Below are 18,424 nucleotides of genomic sequence, written 5' to 3'. Positions count from 1 at the left end.
ACGATCTCGCACAAAGTGTAAATCGATCTCCACATGCTTGGTGCGCTGATGATGAACGGGATTCTGTGTCATGTAAACAGAGCTCACATTGTCACAAAACACCACAGTGGCACCAGTCACCGGTCGATGAAGCTCCTGAAGAAGCTGCCGCAACCAACATGTTTCAGCCACGACATTTGCAACTGCCCTGTATTTGGCCTCGGCACTGGAGCGAGAGACCGTGTACTGCCGCTTAGCAGACCATGACACCAAGTTAGTGCCAAGAAATACACAATAGCCTGAGGTAGACCGGCGAGTGTCAGGGCAACCTGCTCAATCAGCGTCAGAATAGGCCAGCAATTTGTTGGAGCTGCGTCGAAACAAAGTGAGGCCATGGCCGGTAGTACCGCGGATATAGCGAAGCACACGCTTCACAAGGAGCAAATGATTAGCCCGAGGTCATGCATATGAAGACAAATCTGTTGCACATCATAAGAGATGTCCGACCGAGTGAATGTGAGGTACTGAAGACCGCCTGCAATACTACGATACTCGGTGGGATCTGCAACTGGATCACTGGACTTGGATGAAAGTTTGGAGGTAGTATCAAATGGAGTAGAGATGGGTTTGCACTGCAACATGCGAGCTCTGTCAAGAAGATCCAATGCATACTTCTCCTGGGAGAGGAACAAACTGTCCTTGCTGCGTATGACAGAGATGCCCAGAAAATAATGAAGATCACCCATATCTGTCATATTGAATTCGGTACGAAGAGAGGCAATCAAGCTGTGCAACAATGTCGAGGAAGATGCAGTCAGGATAATGTCATCCACATAGAGCAGGAGATAGGCCATGTCAGCACCACGCCGATAGACGAACAATGAGCTGTCGGACTTGGAGCCAATGAAACCAACCGATGCAATGAACGAAGCAAACCGCTGAAACCATGCTCGAGGCGCCTGTTTCAAACCATAGAGTGATTTGTTGAGACGACAAACCTTATTAAGGAAACGAGGATCAGTGAACCCAGAAGGCTGACGAGCATAAACAGTCTCGATGAGAGTGCCATTGAGGAATGCATTCCTGATGTCAAGCTGATGAATGGACCAGTCACTAGAGAGAGCAAGAGAGAGCACTGTTCAAATAGTGGCTGGCTTAACGACCGGGCTGAAAGTTTCATCAAAGTCGATACCTTCCCGCTAAGTAAATCCACGAAGCACCCAACGAGCTTTGTAGCGATCCAAAGAACCATCAGACTTCATCTTGTGACGGTAGATCCACTTACCAGTAACAATGTTAGCATTGCGAGGTGGATCAACGAGGTCCCAAGTGTTGTTGGAGAGAAGAGCACCATACTCCTCAACCATAGCGGAATGCCAATTTGGATCCTTGAGAGCACCACGATAAATCTTTGGTATTGGAGATAAACCCTCAACATGAAGATCAAATATCTTTTTCGGCTGCACAATGCCCTGTTTAGCACGAGTGGCCATGGCGTGGGATGGTGGCGGTGGAGGGGCCCGCGGTCGGCGGGTCCGGGGTGGATCCACAGCAGCAAGAGCCGGCGACTGCGTTGCCGGCGGTGACGCGGCTGCAGTAGGAGAAGGACTCCCAGCAGGGCCGCCATCGGGACTCCCAGCAGGGCCCTCGGCAGAAGCTCGTGCCCGAGGCGACCGGGGCGAGGTGGGTGGCGGCGACCGAGGCGAGGTCGATGGCTGCGACCGTGGAGGGGGCCGTGGCGGTGGCGACGACGACCGTGGCGGCGATCGTGGGGCCGCGTCCGGGGTCACCGTGCCTGGCACGGTGAACGGCATCAACGAGACCAGCTGCTCAGTACCCTGCAAAAAATCATAAGTGTGCAGGGAAGGAGTAGGAGTTGACGAAGATGGAGTGGAGGCAAAGGGAAAGGTTGACTCATCGAACACTACATGACGAGAGATGATGATCTTTTGGGTGGAACGATCAAGGCAACGATAGCCATGATGCCGTGATGGGTACCCTAGAAACACGCATGGCACGGAGCGAGGCGCAAGTTTGTGCGGAGCAACGGCTGTGGTGTTGGGGTAACATAGACATCCGAAAACCCGAAGACCAGCATAGGCAGGATCTATGCCAAGTAAGGCACGAAAAGGAATACGATCCGAGATTGCCTTGGAAGGCAGCCGATTATGCAACATAACGGCGGTGTGAAGGGCTTCGACCCAAAAACGAGGTGGCATACTAGCTTGGATAAGGAGTGTACGAGTAATGTCATTAAGAGTACGAATAATGCGTTCGGCTTTGCCATTCTGTTGCGAAGTGTATGGACATGAAAAGCGGAGTGCAATTCCGTGGTGCTGGGCAAACGAGTGGAGGAGGGAATTATCGAACTCACGACCATTATCACACTGAATAGCCTGCAAGTGTGCACTAAACTGGGTGAGCGCTAAAGCATGAAGGGACGACAAGTGCGAGAAGGCTTCAGACTTAATCCTTAGAGGGTAAACCCATGCATACTGAGTGAAATCATCGAGACAAACGAGATAATACTTAAAGCCAAAAATACTCTCAACAGGAGATGTCCACAAATCATAGTGAATTATTTGAAATGGAGTAGTGGTTACACGATTGGTGGAGGAAAAACGAAGACGAACATGATGACCTAACTGACAAGCATGACACAAACTACTTTTATTCTTTTCCCTAGGGATGATCGAGGAACGAGCTAATGACTCCATAATGGGCCGCCCAGGGTGCCCAAGCCGACGGTGCCAGAGTGCTGCATCGACGACGAGGAAGGCGTGTGGCTGACTGGTAGAGGAAGGATGGATGGAGTAAAGAGCTCCGAGGCTATTGCATCTGAGAATCTCGGTCCTGGTTAGAAGATCCTTCACAGAAAAACCGAGGGGGTCAAATTCGATAGATACACGATTATCAATGGTGAATTGACGAACAGACAAAAGGTTTTTGACTATGTTAGGAACTACTAAGACATTACGAAGGTAAAGAGGACGAGAGGTGGTGGAAATAGGAAGACGTGCATGCCCGGTACCGGTTATCGGAAGGGTGGAATCGTTACCGACAACGACAGCACGCCGAGAGGAGGAGGGGGGAGACACGGAGTTGAGCATACCGGGATCGGAGGCGAAGTGGGAGGAGGCGCCGGTGTCCATCACCCACTCCCTGGTGGGTGCTTGCAGCCCCATGGTCTGGAACTGATGCATGAGCGCGGCCTGGTCCCACGAAGCAGTTGTTGATGCCGGTGATGACGGAGCCGGACCGGGGAGTTCGTAGGAGGACTGTCCAGGGGTGTAGTCGTAACCGTAGGGGGCAGTGCCGTACGGGCTCTGGGCGTAGAACGCATGCGGCGATGGGGTGTGCCGGGGCGCGTAGCCTGGAGCCGGGGCGTAGGCGGGCGGCGCACGGCCGAGCAGGCCCCCTGGCCATAGGGCCACATCTGGATGGCACCGTTCCAGGGGTGCTGTGGCGAGGGCCAGGAAGGAGTGGCAGCCGGCGGGGTCGCGGGCGCCGGGATGATCTCCTTGGCGACGCCAGCGGCGGCCTTCTTCTTCTTCTTTCCTTTTCCAGAGGCCTTGCCAGGGTTGCCGGTGTTGCCAGGGTTGCCGGCGGTGTTGGTGAAGAGGGTCGTGTCAGAGTTGCGGGCGCGACGATTTTTGCGCTTCATGTCCTGGAGCGCGAGCAACGAGCGGCACTACGCGAAGGTCATGCCCGGCATGAGGGAAATTAGATCAGCAGCGGCCTCGTACTGCTCGGAGAGGCCGTTGAGGCAGTGGACCACCATCTCAGCATCATCAACGGGGGCGCCAAGATCCGCAAGCCCATCGGAGAGGGATTTGACCTTCTGAAGATAGTCGGCCATGCTCATCTCTCCCATCTTGACATCGCCGAGCTCGGCCGTGAGGTGGAGCTGACGATTGATCTTGTGGTCGTTGAAGAGACCGTTGATGCTGTTCCAGAGATCGACGGCGAGGGGATCGTCACCGGGCGTCATGACGGCGTCGAGGATGCTGAGCGAGACAGACCCATAGAGCCAAGAGACGACGGTGGCGTCGAGGAGAGACCACTCCGGGTTTGGCGCGTCGGGGGCGTCAAAGTCGAGGTGATCCAGGAGGGCGTACTTGCGGCAAGCGGCGCGGAAGAAGGTGCGCCACTGAGGGTGAACGCCGGTGTCAAGCGCGAGCTCGACGGGAACGTGTCCCTTGATGGAGTGCAGGCCGACGGCCTGGGCGTGCAGCGAGGTCAGGGTGAAAGACCCCACGCTCGTCCCAGATCCATCGGGGGCGGTCGCGAGAGGCAGCTTGGCCTTGGCGGCCTCGGCGTCCTGGCGCTCCTTGGCCGCGGCCAGCGCCTGGTTCGTGGCGTCCGCGTCGGGCTGCGACATGGAGGCGGCGATTGGGGCGCGGCGGCGGAGGCGATCGGGGTGGTGGCTTCGGTGGCAGCGGAAAGAGGAGGAGGGCGGCACATGCTAGGGTTAGGGTTTTAGGCTATATACCATGTAAGATTAGGGAAACCACACGTTGTATAGGATATATATAGGATACAAGGCGGAGTTCGTATCGTACAATATACAGACACCTATACAAAGACTACACATATACAACCGTATAACTATACAAAACTAATACGGTTATATATTCTAACACTCCGGTTGCGCGTACGAGTATCCACGCTGCTACGAATCAGCGGTGCGATGTCAATGATCGCAAACCCATGAAGTCATCTATCCCTCCAACTTCCATCGCCCACCTTGATCAACACAAGGCTGTCGAACACCTGCCTTGCCAACTGATCATGGGACATGGAAATACCTTGCCACGGTCTGCCTGGGTCTGTTCTACGGAGCCATTCCCAGCGAACACGCAGCGCCAAAGCTTGCAATTGCAGGTTCTTCACGCCGAGGCCACCGAACTGGGTCAGCGGAGGACACTGTCAGGTCGATTTCACGGAGTCAGGAGGCAAATTACGTGACCGGGCTGAGCTGCCTCTCGCACGTGCCTCCACAGAGTTTGCGTGCGGCATGGACCGCAGAAGCGCCAACAAAAAGGGCGCCAGCGCAGAAAAACCTGACGGCCCCGATCTCGCGCCTGGGCCCACCCGCGCACGTCCAACCTGGCCAGGCCGCCACACCATATATATATCCCTCCCGCCCGTGGAGGGCAACCCCGGGCGTGACGAAACGAAACCACCTTCCACCCTCCGCCCAAACGTAACGTTGCACCGAGAAAGAGAGCAGAATGGCCACCGCCGCCGCCGCCACCTTCTCCCCATCCACGCCCGCCTTCCTCTCCGCGCCTCGCAGCGGCCGCCATGGCGCGCGGCGCGTCGCCGTCGCCTGCTCGGTGCCGCTGAGTTTTGGGCGCTCCGGTGGTGGCGCGTGCTCCCGGCGGCGCTCCGGCCCGTGCGGGCGTTGGCGCGTCCTCTAGCTAGGCTGCGGGATGGGCCAGCCTTTGCGCGGTGCGGGGGGTGGTCACCAGGCGGCGGCGCTCCACCGGGCTCGCCCCCGATCTGTCGCTGCCTGGATCCTGCAGTTCGGGCTTCCCCCTTTGACTTGCGCGCGTAGGCGTGGGGTGGTGCTTGGTGGGTGCCCATGGGCATGGGCTTCCCGGTGTGGTGTTGGCCGGCCGACTCTGCTCTTCTTTCGTCTATCGGCTTGCTGCTGCGTTTGCACAGGTCGGCAGTTCCTTGGCAGGCAGATGGCGGCCATGGATGCGGCCTGCTCTCCACGTGGGGTGCAGCCGTGGGCGGGACAGCAGGTCCCCCTTGTCTTGCTGTCAGTCTGGATGGGCGCTTCTCCGTCGGGTTGGCGAGCTCCATGGCTTTGCTGTGGCGGCCATGGATGCGGCTTCCTCCCACCCAAGTTGATAATCTTATATCGTATAGGGAGCTACATGAGTAGGTACCATTTGCTTCATATTTTCATTACAAAGAATCTTCTGCATCAGAACAGCAAGTACTGCTAGCAATACTTCATGCTCAACCTACTGTGGTAGCTGACCTTGGGTACAAGTTCCCCTGAAAGTGCCTTTAACCTGGATACATCCCCTGATCTCAGCTACGACTGAGTTTTGCTTATTTGCAATAATATAGTAGTAGTATTTTGTTGTGGGCTTAATAATATTAAAATTTGTGAACAACGGCAAGTTTAGGACATGTGCAAGTTTGGGCCTAATTGATATATCAGATCATGTAGTGTTATTATGATTGACATAATGGTATCAGAGAGGCGCGCGGGTGACCTAGGTGCAAACTTAAGAACTTTATCTCTCATGCATATGTTTGGTAGTATATTGTATAGATATATGGTCCTCTTGCCCTTAGCTTTCATTGTTTACCATTTTTCTTCTGTTTTTTAATGCACATGGAGCTCTTACTGTCTGTGTCATTGGCGATTTACATACCTAGATAATTTTTGTTTGTTATATGCATAGGTATTTTCATTCAAGTTGAGAGGTGCATATAATATGATGTCAAAGCTCTCCCAAGAGCAGTTAAACAATGGCGTTATCTGCTCCTCTGCTGGAAACCATGCTCAAGGAGTTGCTCTTTCTGCTCGAAAACTGGGCTGTGATGCCATTATTGTCATGCCTGTGACAACACCAGAAATCAAGGTTATCGATCTCTTGAGTACATTACCTTAAATATAGAATTTGGCACTAGAGAAAAACAAAAACGAAAATGGCTGCCGTGATTGACGCTCCCCAGGTCGGGGCGACTGCAAGGCGATTGCCAAGCAAGTCTGGATCCGAGAGGAGGATCAACGAGAGTATCGAAGAAATTTGGAAGATTACACGGGACGCGGACCCTCTTGGTCTGCAGGGCGCATGGATCAAGACGAGATCCGCAATCAAAATTCTGGCGGAAAAACGGAAAGCGAGCAGGGGATATCGCCAGGCGACTAAGGGCGATCGTGATGGCCCGACGGATCTAGGCCTGGAAAGGATCAAGGACAAAGTATGCCAGATGAGAGAAGATTTTGAGCGGATTCATACGGAAGGAAATCATGAGTCGATGAGAGGCTCCGGTGGAAAATCAATTCAAAAAGATCCACCTGATAAAGGAGGAACACAAGATCAAAGAATTCCAGATACAAGGAAGCCGCCGGAGGAAACATATCAAAAATTTCTGGATCACAGTGAGATGAGGCCATCCATGGAGATTGCGCCGGGGGTTTTAAGGGACCCGACTGTCCTTAGGCCTCCTCCACATCTCGTCGCTGCCCACACGACCTCCACCCTCTGGACAACCATGGCGGACAGGAACCTAGGAAAGAACAAGGCCTCCCTGATGCAGCTGGCGGAGGAAGAGGTGGCCGGCGTAGGGGGGATGGGATCCAGACCTCTCCTGCGCGGCGATTCCTCACGGGGGAGTGGGGGCGGGTACCGCACTCCTGTGGGGAACGGAGCTCCTGCGCCCCAGCGTGCGCTGGGGACGGTGGTGACCCCTACCTTCCCTGTCTCGTGGGAGATGAAGGAGGCCAACTTGGTGGAGCTCGACCTGACCAAGGAAAGGGCTGCAATGCGCAAGAGATGGATAGCCGTCGGGCTGTTCTTCTCGGTGCAACTCTTCACCATTGGAGGGTTGTTCAAGGAGCTCAAGGGCAAATGGGGGCTCAGGGGGCGTTTTGCCCAGAAACCCCTCAAGAACAATCGGTTCATGCTCGAGTTTGAGCGTGAGGGGGACCTCAAGTTCGTCCTCGACAACGGTCCTTGGACCCATCGTGGAGATGCCTTCCTGGTCTCGACGATGGATGGAGGGACAAGCCCGGGCGATGTCGAGATCGCCCACATGCCGATCTGGGTCCGTGTATATGATGCGCCCCCGATCATGCTCTCGGAGCCAGTGGCCCGCAAGATTGGAAAGCTGCTAGGCAAGGTCCTGGAGGTGTACACTGACAGAGAAGGTAAAATCTGGGGTGACTTTTTTAGAATCCGCATTAACCATGATGTTGATGAGCCTCTACGTTCCACGATAGAGTCTTGTGATCTTGCTGAAAATAAGGTGTACAGCCTAGAAGTCAAGTATGAAAGAGTTCCTCGCTTTTGTAGCTTCTGTTGTTTCCTTGGGCATGGCCAACGCGATTGTAAGCTACCGATCAACCTCCAAGAGATGAGGTTTTCGGCAGCAATGCGCGCCTCCCCATTTAAAAAGATCACTGGTAGGGAGTCGTATGGAGTGCCAGAGGCTAGTAGTGCTCGTAGGTTTCTCCATTTTGACTCACATGGCAGCGGCGAGGCAAGAACTGCACCGACAAAGCTAGCTGCGGACAAGTACAGAGACGTCCCTGAGGGGGTGCTGGCTGACCCCCTTGTGCAGGCTGCGATTGCCGCGGTTAGCGCGATCAAACTGGGACCTGGAAGCAGCAAAACAAGGAGCACATCTGACCGGACTAAAGGGGAGGATTCAAACGCTAACAATGGCAACACCGGTACAGTCAATCTCCCCCTGGCTGGTGGGGGTGGCGTGGCAAACCTGAAAGCCGGTCGGGACTACCCTCCGGGTTTCGGCCCCGTCCCGATGTATGGTGTGCACCAGGCAGCTACTGAAGCCCTAGTTCAGCCTGAAGCGGAGGCCCCTGTGGAGAACTCTGATCCTGCCCCAGCCCTTGTGCAAGATGCGCCGCCTGAACTGCAGCAGAAGGCATCAATGGAAGAGGGGCTGCAGGCCTGTCCCCTCGCTCCCAAGGCAGGTGACCAGTTTGCCAAAGCTGTTGGCAATGCCTCTACACCACCACTGGCTGCGGACATAGTGACTGTTGGACTGTCTAGGGGTGGTTCTGATTTAAAGCCAGCCCTGAATAAGTCCACCAGTACAGCAAAGAAACACCACATCAGTAGGAGGAATGCACAGAAGATAACACCGGCGATCACAGTCCTAGGAAAGAGAGGCGAGAGGGACCTAGAGGCAGATACAACCGTCGAAGAAAATAAAGAAGACGCTGAGCAGGATCAGCAGAAGAAAATCAAGAGCACAGGTCAGATGGATGGTATGGAAGATGTGGGCAAGGATGGTGGACAGGAAGCAACCGGCATAGGGGCTCCCGGTAAACTGGTGGGTGTCAAGGATGACGCCCGCCAGGAGCCATGACGATCCTAAGTTGGAACTGTCGAGGCCTCGGGCAACCTCGAACAGTTCAGGAACTCGTGTGTCTCATGCACACGTACAAGCCCAAGCTCGTCTTCCTCTCTGAAACCCGGCAAAAGAATAAATATGTCAGCAATCTGAAGTGGAGGATAGGCCTTCGCCACTGTATCACGCAACCCGGCACTGGTAAAGGTGCCGGCATTGCCCTCTTTTATGATGAGAATATTGAAATAAAGAAGATTGCCGCAGGGGCGAGATACATCGATGTGTTAGTCCGTATGAACCCTCATGGCCTCCAATGGCGGGCTACTTTTGTCTATGGTGAGCCCAAGGCGCATGAACGCCACCACATGTGGACTCTGTTACGAAGGATAAAAGACACCTCGAACCTGCCATGGCTTATGATCGGTGATTTCAATGAGACAATGTGGCAATCTGAGCATATATCAGCGTCGAAAAGATCATAGAAACACATGGAAAATTTTAGGAGTGTGCTCTCAGACTGCAATCTTTTTGATGTGGGTTTCAAGGGGCCGGTGTGGACATATAACAACAAACAGGAAGGTTTGAAGAATGTACGAGCTCGCTTGGACAGAGGAGTAGCTTCACCTGCGTGGATGGACCACTACAAAGAGGCTAGGTTGGAACATATCTGTTCATCACGATCAGACCACCTTCCTATTCTGTTGCGGCTAGGAAGCAGAAGAGAATGGAGACCGAAGGAAGCAAGAAAGACAAACATATTCAGGTATGAACATATGTGGGAACGACAGGACTCACTCCAAGCCACTGTCACGAACACTTGGAGAAAGGAAGGCCCGGCCCGAAATCTACAGAAGGTGAATGAGAAACTAAAGGCTATGCAGAAAGAGTTGAGAGATTGGGCGGAACGTGATTTCGGATCAGTTCTCAAGAGGACAGTGGAGATCAGGAGAAAACTAAGCACTTTGTGGAGCCCTCCGAGCTCACCTGGACAGGACAAAGAGGTTGCTAAACTCAGCAAGGAGCTTGATGAATTGTTGCTTAGGGAGGAACTTGTGTGGAGGCAGCGCTCACGGGCAACTTACCTTAGAGAAGGGGACCGAAACACGAAGTGGTTTCAGCAGAAGGCTACCTGGAGGAAGAAGAAGAACACCATATCGAGACTGAAAGACAACAATGGAGACTGGGTTGAGGACTCCAAAGGCATACATGATATGACGAGCGCCTACTTTAAAAGTCTGTATGCAAAAGAACAGGGTGTTGACCCAAGTGGAATTCTAGGCCTTGTGTCTGAACGGGTGAATATGGAGATGAATGAGTCACTCACAAAACCCTACACTGCCAAGGAGATTAGCGACGCCTTGTTCCAAATCGTTCCTCTCAAAGCGCCGGGTCCAGACGGGTTTCCAGCCCGTTTTTACCAGAGAAATTGGGGTGAGCTCAAGGAAGATGTGGTGAAAGGAGTAATGGAATTTTTTGAATCAGGGGCAATGCCCACAGGAGTAAATGAAACAGTGATTGTCCTTATACCAAAAGGAAATGATCCCCAAACAGTAAAGGACTACAGACCCATTAGCCTCTGTAACGTTATATATAAGGTGGTGTCGAAATGCCTGGTCAATCGGCTTCGACCCCTGCTGGACGGAATTATATCAGAGAGTCGAAGTGCCTTTATCCCAGGCAGGATGATTACGGACAACGCCATTATCGCTTTTGAATGCTTCCATAAGATCCAGCACAGCAGGAATGGGAGGGACAACTACTGTGCCTACAAGCTCGATCTGGCCAAAGCCTATGACAGGGTCGACTGGGGCTTCATGGAAGAAATGCTCCTGAAACTTGGATTTTGCAGGAGATGGACCAACTGGGTTATGCAGTGTGTTAGGTCAGTGAGCTACTCGGTGAGATGCAACGGCGAATTATTGGAACCGTTTATCCCCTCTAGAGGGCTTCGCCAAGGAGATCCACTAAGCCCATATCTATTTCTGTTTGTTGCCGATGGCCTGGTGCATCTGCTGAAGAAGGAGATGGCGGAAAACAGTTTAACTCCCCTAAAGATCGCTAGAAACGCCCCAGGTATCTCTAACCTCTTGTTTGCTGATGATAGCTTAATCTTCTTCAAGGCCACCTTGGAGCAGGCTGCTACAATCAAGAGAGTTTTGGACACGTTCCAAAGAAGTACGGGCCAGCTCCTCAGTGAGAGCAAGTGCTCTCTTCTTTTCAGTGAGGTATGCCCAGCTGAATCAAGAGAAGGAATCAAGAAAATCCTCGGGGTACAATCTGATTCTTTTGAAAGTAAATACCTTGGGCTGCCCACACCAGAGGGGAGAATGAAGGATGACAAGTTTCAGCCTATCATGGATAGATTTGGGAAGAGATGCAGTGCATGGTCGGAAAAATTCATGTCCTATGCGGCAAAGGAGACCCATGTCAAATCTGTAGTCCAAGCCCTTCCGGTGTATACAGTGAGTGTGTTCATGCTATCAAAAGGTTTCTGTGAAAAGTACGAGCGGATGATTAGGAAATTCTGGTGGGGAGAAGAGGAGGACCAGAGAAAAGTGCATTGGATGTCCTGGGATAGATTGACTATGCCGAAAAGAGGAGGAGGTATCGGTTTTTGAGATATGCACCTTTTTAATCAGGCGTTGCTGGCTAAACAAGCTTGGAGGTTGATTCAAAATCCTGAGAGTCTATGTGCGAGAGTACTGAAAGCCAAGTACTACCCCAATGGGAGCTTGTTGGATACCGTCTTTGCGTCGGATGCGTCCCCAGTATGGAGGGCGATTGAATTTGGGCTAGAACTTCTAAAAAAAGGTCTTATCTGGAGAGTGGGTGACGGAAAAAGCATACAATTTCAGCGAGATCAATGGATCCCAAGGAAAGAGGGACTCATGACGGCAGCTTTGATCAGAAGGTCAAGAATTCGCTGGGTTAATCAACTCCTGCTCCCAGATAGAAAGGAGTGGAATGAGGCACTAATTAGACAGATCTTTCACGCTTTTGATGCTGACGAGATTTGTAAACTGTCAATCCCGTCTTCTGATGCAAGGGCATAGCGTGGCACTACGAAAAGAACGGAATGTTCTCGGTCAGAAGTGCATATAAGCTTGCTATGGGTTTAAAGTTTCAAGACAGAGATAACCCATCTAGCTCTTCTAGAGATCCGAATGATCGTAGTATTTGGGACTTAATCTGGAAAGCCAAAGTGCCTGGGAAGGTCCGCATCTTTGGCTGGAAGATTGCCACAAGCACTCTCGCCACCAGAAAGAATAAGTGAAAGAGAACCATTGAGCTTGATGCCACTTGCAATATTTGTGGTAACGGAATCGAAGACGAATATCATGCTGTCGTAGCGTGCACAAAGAGTAGAGCTCTGCGCTTGGCTTTACGGAAGAAGTGGGGTTTACCTGCAGAGGACAGGTTCAGATATACTGGAGATGACTGGCTGCAAATACTGCTTGACACTGAATCTGAGGATATGCGTGCAAAAATCCTCTTGTTGTTATGGCGTTGCTGGTACTTAAGGGAGGACTGCATCAGAGGACCAGGCAAGGAACCTATATTGGTTTCAGTGCAGTTCTTGATGAAGTACGAGGAGGAGCTTCGAACCTGCGGGCTGACTACTGAATCTTATCAGGGGAAGTGTGGACAGGGCCTGGCGGCCCCCCAGGACCAAACCACGGTGGCGCTGAACAACAAGTGGAGTCCACCTGACCGGGGCACAATCAAAATTAATACAGATGCATCTTTTATCGCAGAGACGGGAAGCAGTTCTGCAGGTGCGATAGCAAGGGACTTCAGAGGCCGTGTATATCTCTCGGTCTATAAGTTGTTGCCGTCTTGCAGTAGTGTGGAAGAGGCAGAAGCCCGGGCAATTTTGGTTGGCCTGCAAACATTGGCTGATTACCATAGAGGTCCGATCAGTCTTGAAACTGACTGCCAAACCATTGCCAAAGAACTGTTTGATGACCAGAAATCACGCTCGGCCTGCTATGGCCTGCTTGTGGATATCAAAAACACCTTGACAGCCTTTCAATCTTACACCATCAGCAGTACTGGAAGAACTGGAAATACTCTGGCACATGGATTGGCGGCAGAAGCTAGGCGCGCTGGAGATAACCTGATACTTGCGGACGTACCGGACAGTCTTCGTTCTCTCATGATTAGCGAATGTATTTGTCCTTCTGAGTAGTTTGTCCTACTCTGATTCTCAAAAAAAAAAAATTACCTTAAATATGTTGTTTATATGGTATATTTAAGTTATTATCACCAGCTATTAACATATAACTTAATCCAGTGGCGATCAGTGGAGAGATTGGGTGCGACAGTCATTCTCAAAGGAGACTCGTACGATGAAGCTCAATCATATGCAAAACTACGCTGTCAAGAGGAAGGCCGCACATTCATACCTCCTTTTGACCATCCCGATATTATTGCTGGACAAGGAACTGTTGGCATGGAAATTGTTCACCAATTGCAAGGTCCATTACATGCAATATTTGTACCTGTGGGAGGTGGTGGGTTAATTGCTGGAATTGCTGCCTATGTAAAACGGGTCCGCCCTGAGGTTAGCTTTCAAACCCAGGAGTATTTTCTTTTGCTATGAAAAACATCACAAGACACCTAAGTTATTTTTAAATGCCATTAAAGTATTTTTTTTGCGAATAAAATGCCATTAAAGTAAATGGCCCTATTTTAAGTGCATTCTGGAATCAATTGTTTTTCATCCAATCACCTAACTGTAATCCTTCTCCAGATTGAACACAACACATCATTTGGTTACATTGGGGTAAAATATTTGTATTCAGGCTGTCACTTTCTTGTATGCTTACAACAATTCTGGTGCAGGTCAAAATAATTGGAGTGGAGCCCTCAGATGCAAATGCCATGGCATTGTCCTTGTGTCATGGCCAGAGGGTCATGTTAAAACATGCTGGAGGGTTTGCTAATGGTGTAGCTGTCAAAGTTGTAGGCAAGGAGACATTTCGCCTGTGTCAAAATTTCGTAGATGGCATTGTCCTGGTCAGCCAAGATGCTATTTGTGCTTCAATAAAGGTGAGAGTGATCAACTTATTATATGTTTGCTCCGCCTTGTTATGTCAAATGGGTGCATTACTGAATAGTGACCTATTTTATCACTGTAACTACTCAATTCACTTGAATAGAAGCTTTCAGTTTCACTAGAATAGAAGTGTTATAATGGTGTGGATTATGTGATAATGTGGCCTAGTTTATTTAGTTTCAGTTCTTGCTGTGGATATTGGTATTTTTAATGTCTTCTTTAAAATTAACTACGTATGAGCATCCTGTTAACATTGCTCAAAAATAGGATGGTGGAAATTTTAGCTCTGCAGTTTGTTCTATGCCAATCTTACCGCTGTCATGCTTGTGGAATGTTTATGATAGATTGTTGTGGATGTTCTGCATTAACAATGTTATTCATACTGAAAATGTTGTTTTTCATGGGCATAGGATATGTTTGAGGAGAACAGGAATATCCCTGAACCTTCTGGGGCCCTTGCCTTGGCTGGGGCTGAAGCTTACTGCAAATACTATGGTTTGAAAGGGGAAACTGTGGTTGCAATAAGTAGCGGTGCAAATATGAACTTTGATACACTTAGATTAGTAGCTGAGCTTCCTGATGTTGGTCGAAAACCAGAAGCGGTATTAGCTACATTTTTGCCGGAGGAGCAGGGAAGCTTCAAAAAGTTTGCAGAACTGGTACGCATCATGATTTTTCAACCAACACATAATAGTATATATTATATTTCTTTTGTTGTGACTTCTTGTTCTGCAGTTTGGCCGGATGAATATTACCGGATTCAAACACATATGTGATTCTCATGGAAAAGAAGCCCTTGTTCTACACAGGTACTCAAAGTCTCATACAACACTTTCAGTAAATACGTCGTTCCTGTACCGGGTTATTGTTTCATGATTACTTTTCTAGAACCTTTGATGGGACAGGAATACTCATACATAGAAAATGCGACTTTGTACATTCTCCTGCCTGATCCCAGTAGGCAAAAAAACTAATTAAACGTCTGTGTTTTATTCATCATCTGTACTCTTGTAAAAACAGTTGAGGCAGATTTGTTTGTCATGTGTAACCCTTGTATTTTTATTTTAATTGGAGAAAGTAACTCTTCTAATATATTAGCTTAACTTGACATAGAAATCCTGCTCGAGTACATTCAGGTAGATATATACAATTTTTAATTTAAGGCAATTCGAGATCCCTAACCATTGGTCGGTCTTTTTGTTCCAGCGGAAGTGATAACGTCGGAGATGAACGGGCAAAGGTATTACTTGGATAAATTTGATATTGTTTTCTTGTGACTGCAACTGGTTTTCTTTTCTCTTCTGGTTGTTAATTTATTGCTACCAAACGACATCGTGGCCCGCAAACTTGTAGGCTAAACTTGTAGCAGTTGGAGCCGATGGCCTGGAATGTGAGGATAGCTATAGACCCTACAGAGAGGGGGGAAAGGTGATCATTTCTGCTTCCAAGATACAGTTTTGACAATTTATTGTTCCTTTTCGAAAAATTAAGACGGGTATCCACGGCGTATGTGGCTGGACCATGCAAATCCAATTGGTCTCTGAGTAGTAATTCGTTGTATTTCTTTTTTATGTTGTGCAGCTGCTGGCGTGGCTGGGCATCTGCATGGGCACCACCACCGGGATCTTCAACCTCATGACGGCGGGGCTCGGCCTGTACGTGAAAGCGCAGCACCCAAGTGCGCACCCGCTGGTGGTCGCATGCTGGGAGGCCTTGCCGCTCACCATGGTTCGTGTCGTCCTCGTGTCCAGCCTCGGCGCCACGCTCGCTCTCGTCATCCTGCTCATGTATGCAAGCATGAAGATGACCTTGCAGGGGGGTTCCCCGTCTGGCTCGGCCTAGTTAGTATACATCCATTTTGCCTTTACTTACTGCTGTTGTTGTGTTGTAGTAGTACGTGTGGAGTAGGAGCAGTATAGATTGTTGTTTAGAAAGAAAGAAATAAACATGTGATGAGTTTTTATTTTTTATTTTTTTGTGATGAGTTGACGGAGCAGCACCCCTCAACTCGTCGTGTATGTAATAACTGGGGCATGACCCACAATGCAAAACATTTAAGAGAACTTGTACCGTGGATACCTCAGCTTTAGCCGCAGGCTCGACCATATGCTCTAGAGGGATCGATATCGCACCAGGGGAGAGGGTAGGCAGAGGAAAAGGGACGAGACTTGGAGAGAAAGAAAATGAGAGACAGAGAACAACAAGTGAGATTGACATACATGCTCATTCATGCCAACTCCTCTGTTCGGTTCAGGTTAAGGGCTCCTTTGATTCAAAGGAATTGCATGGAAATTTTGAAGGATTTGAACCCTTAGGAATTTTTTCTGTGATGCTCGTTTGATTTGTAGGATTGACATTCTAAGAAATTTTTTCATAGGATCCATTTGTACTATATTTTGGAGGAAAATTTCCATCCACTCAAACCTTTTTATAGAATTCCTTTGTTTTTCCTGCGCTATCAAACATTCTTTCAAATCCTGTAGCATACTATGGGACATGACATCCTATTCCTGCATTTTTCCTATTCCTTCATTTTGACAATCATGCGAATTAAAGAGGCCCTAAATACCCACACGCAGCCAGCCTGGCCATAGGCCACACAGATTCACACATGTTAAAAATTATACAAGTTTTAGAGTGGTTGGGCTTTTTTAGATCCGTTCGTTGATGTCGATCTAACGGCAGACAAATACGAAGTACTGGGTAGTACTCCGATGAAAGTACGCGAAAGTACTAAAACGAGTGGGGCCGGTACTCGTGACAAGGTGGGGACGCATTTTAATCTAGGGGCAGTTTAGTCCTAGGAAAATTTGCACGCGCCGCCCCTCTCGTCGAATGCATAACCGCCGCCATGGTGCTACACATTCCACAATTACTCATCGGCGGCCATCTCCTCCCTCTCCTCCAAGTCCACCGCAGTCATCTCCTCCTTCTCGCCGCTGCAACTTCGCTCCACTCAGGCAACCCCCCCACCCACCCCCACCCCCTCTTCCACGGCAGATCGAGCTGATGGCCGGCGGCGAGAACACCGACTTCGTGCAGATCGCCGGCGGCGACCAGGTCAAGTTGGCCAGGTTGAGGGAGATCCGTTGTTGGTTTGACAACACAAGGCAGATGAACTGGACGGCAATGGCCACTCTCAAGAATTTGACGAAGAAGGAGAGGGCAAAGCTTTGCGCCCCGCCCGCACAATCGATTCACAAGATCGAGATCCTCCTCTGGGCGATGGAGCAGGCCAATTCGTCCAGCGAGTGGACCAGGCGCAGGTGGTGGGCGTTCAGATCCAGGGTAGAGCATCCACTGGATCAGGAACCCACCGTGCACGAGGTGCCGTTGCAGATTGTGCAGCCTCCAACCGAGTCACCGGAGACTCCGAAGCGCAAGATGAGGAGGACAGTGGTCGCGACCTCGCTTCCCCGCCGTTCTCCACGCTTCCCTCGCCGCTCTCCTCGTCTGAACGGCGGCGGTAGCTATGTTTAGAGTAAGCTTCCCCACTCCTCATCTTCCTACTGCTCGTGCTTACATCGTGGTGATACTGATCGTAATAGCTCAGAGAGGGAATGCTAGATGGCATTTTAATCTCAATGAATTGCATGAATATTTGAGTACATGGATTTGGAGGATGGATTATGATGTATGTGAACCCTAGGCATCATATGAACCCTAGGAAAAATTAGTAATGTTCTAGTGGTAGACACTGAAATATTTCGGTACACACCGGTAGGCACTGAAATATTTCGGAACTGCCCTAGGAAAAATTTGTAATGTTGTAGTGGTGGACACTGAAATATTTCGGTACACACCGGTAGGCACTCAAATATTTCGGTACTGCCCTAGGCAAAATTTGTAATGTTGTAGTGGTAGACACTGAAATATTTCGGTACACACCGGTAGGCACTGAAATATTTCGTTACTACAATTTCAGTACACACCGATGCACACTGAATTATTTCACTACTGCAGTTTCAGTACACACTGAAATATTTCAGTACTGCAAATTCTATACAAAGTTGGCATTTTGTCATTTATGTGTGAATTAATCCATGCATCATATGGCATAACTTTGTACATGAGTTTGGGTCAATTTCATGTCTATTTATTGTTAAAATTATTGTCATGCCATGAAACACAAGACAAGTCACTGACCCAAGCTTGCAAAGATGCCATATCAATGTTGCTGATATGAATATGCATGTTTTCACCAAGTCTTGTGTCTGAATTAAAACTGAGCATTTTTTCTTGATGGTATCCATGGATCTAGAACTCCTATGAATTTGCTCATGTTGGATGTTTTGTTCTCCATTATTTGTACTAGCATTC

The 18,424-nt window shown here is 49.8% G+C and overlaps 1 protein-coding gene across 1 annotated transcript; it reads left to right on the top strand.

The window, feature by feature from the left end:
* The first annotated feature begins 5,393 nt into the window (after positions 1-5,393).
* On the top strand, positions 5,394-16,130 carry LOC119296838 (threonine dehydratase 1 biosynthetic, chloroplastic-like). The gene is made up of 8 exons (XM_037574889.1): positions 5,394-6,587; positions 13,340-13,609; positions 13,891-14,097; positions 14,515-14,763; positions 14,840-14,913; positions 15,311-15,344; positions 15,458-15,532; positions 15,686-16,130. Exons 1-8 carry the CDS (start codon positions 6,441-6,443, stop codon positions 15,944-15,946), a joined length of 1,317 nt encoding a protein of 438 aa, XP_037430786.1. The 5' UTR covers positions 5,394-6,440; the 3' UTR covers positions 15,947-16,130.
* Positions 16,131-18,424: the final 2,294 nt, after the last annotated feature.

Source organism: Triticum dicoccoides, chromosome 5A, assembly GCF_002162155.2.
Source record: "Triticum dicoccoides isolate Atlit2015 ecotype Zavitan chromosome 5A, WEW_v2.0, whole genome shotgun sequence".
NCBI classification, from domain to species: domain Eukaryota; kingdom Viridiplantae; phylum Streptophyta; class Magnoliopsida; order Poales; family Poaceae; genus Triticum; species Triticum dicoccoides.
Note: the sequence above shows the minus strand (reverse complement) of the source record. Positions and strands in the feature narration are given on the sequence as shown.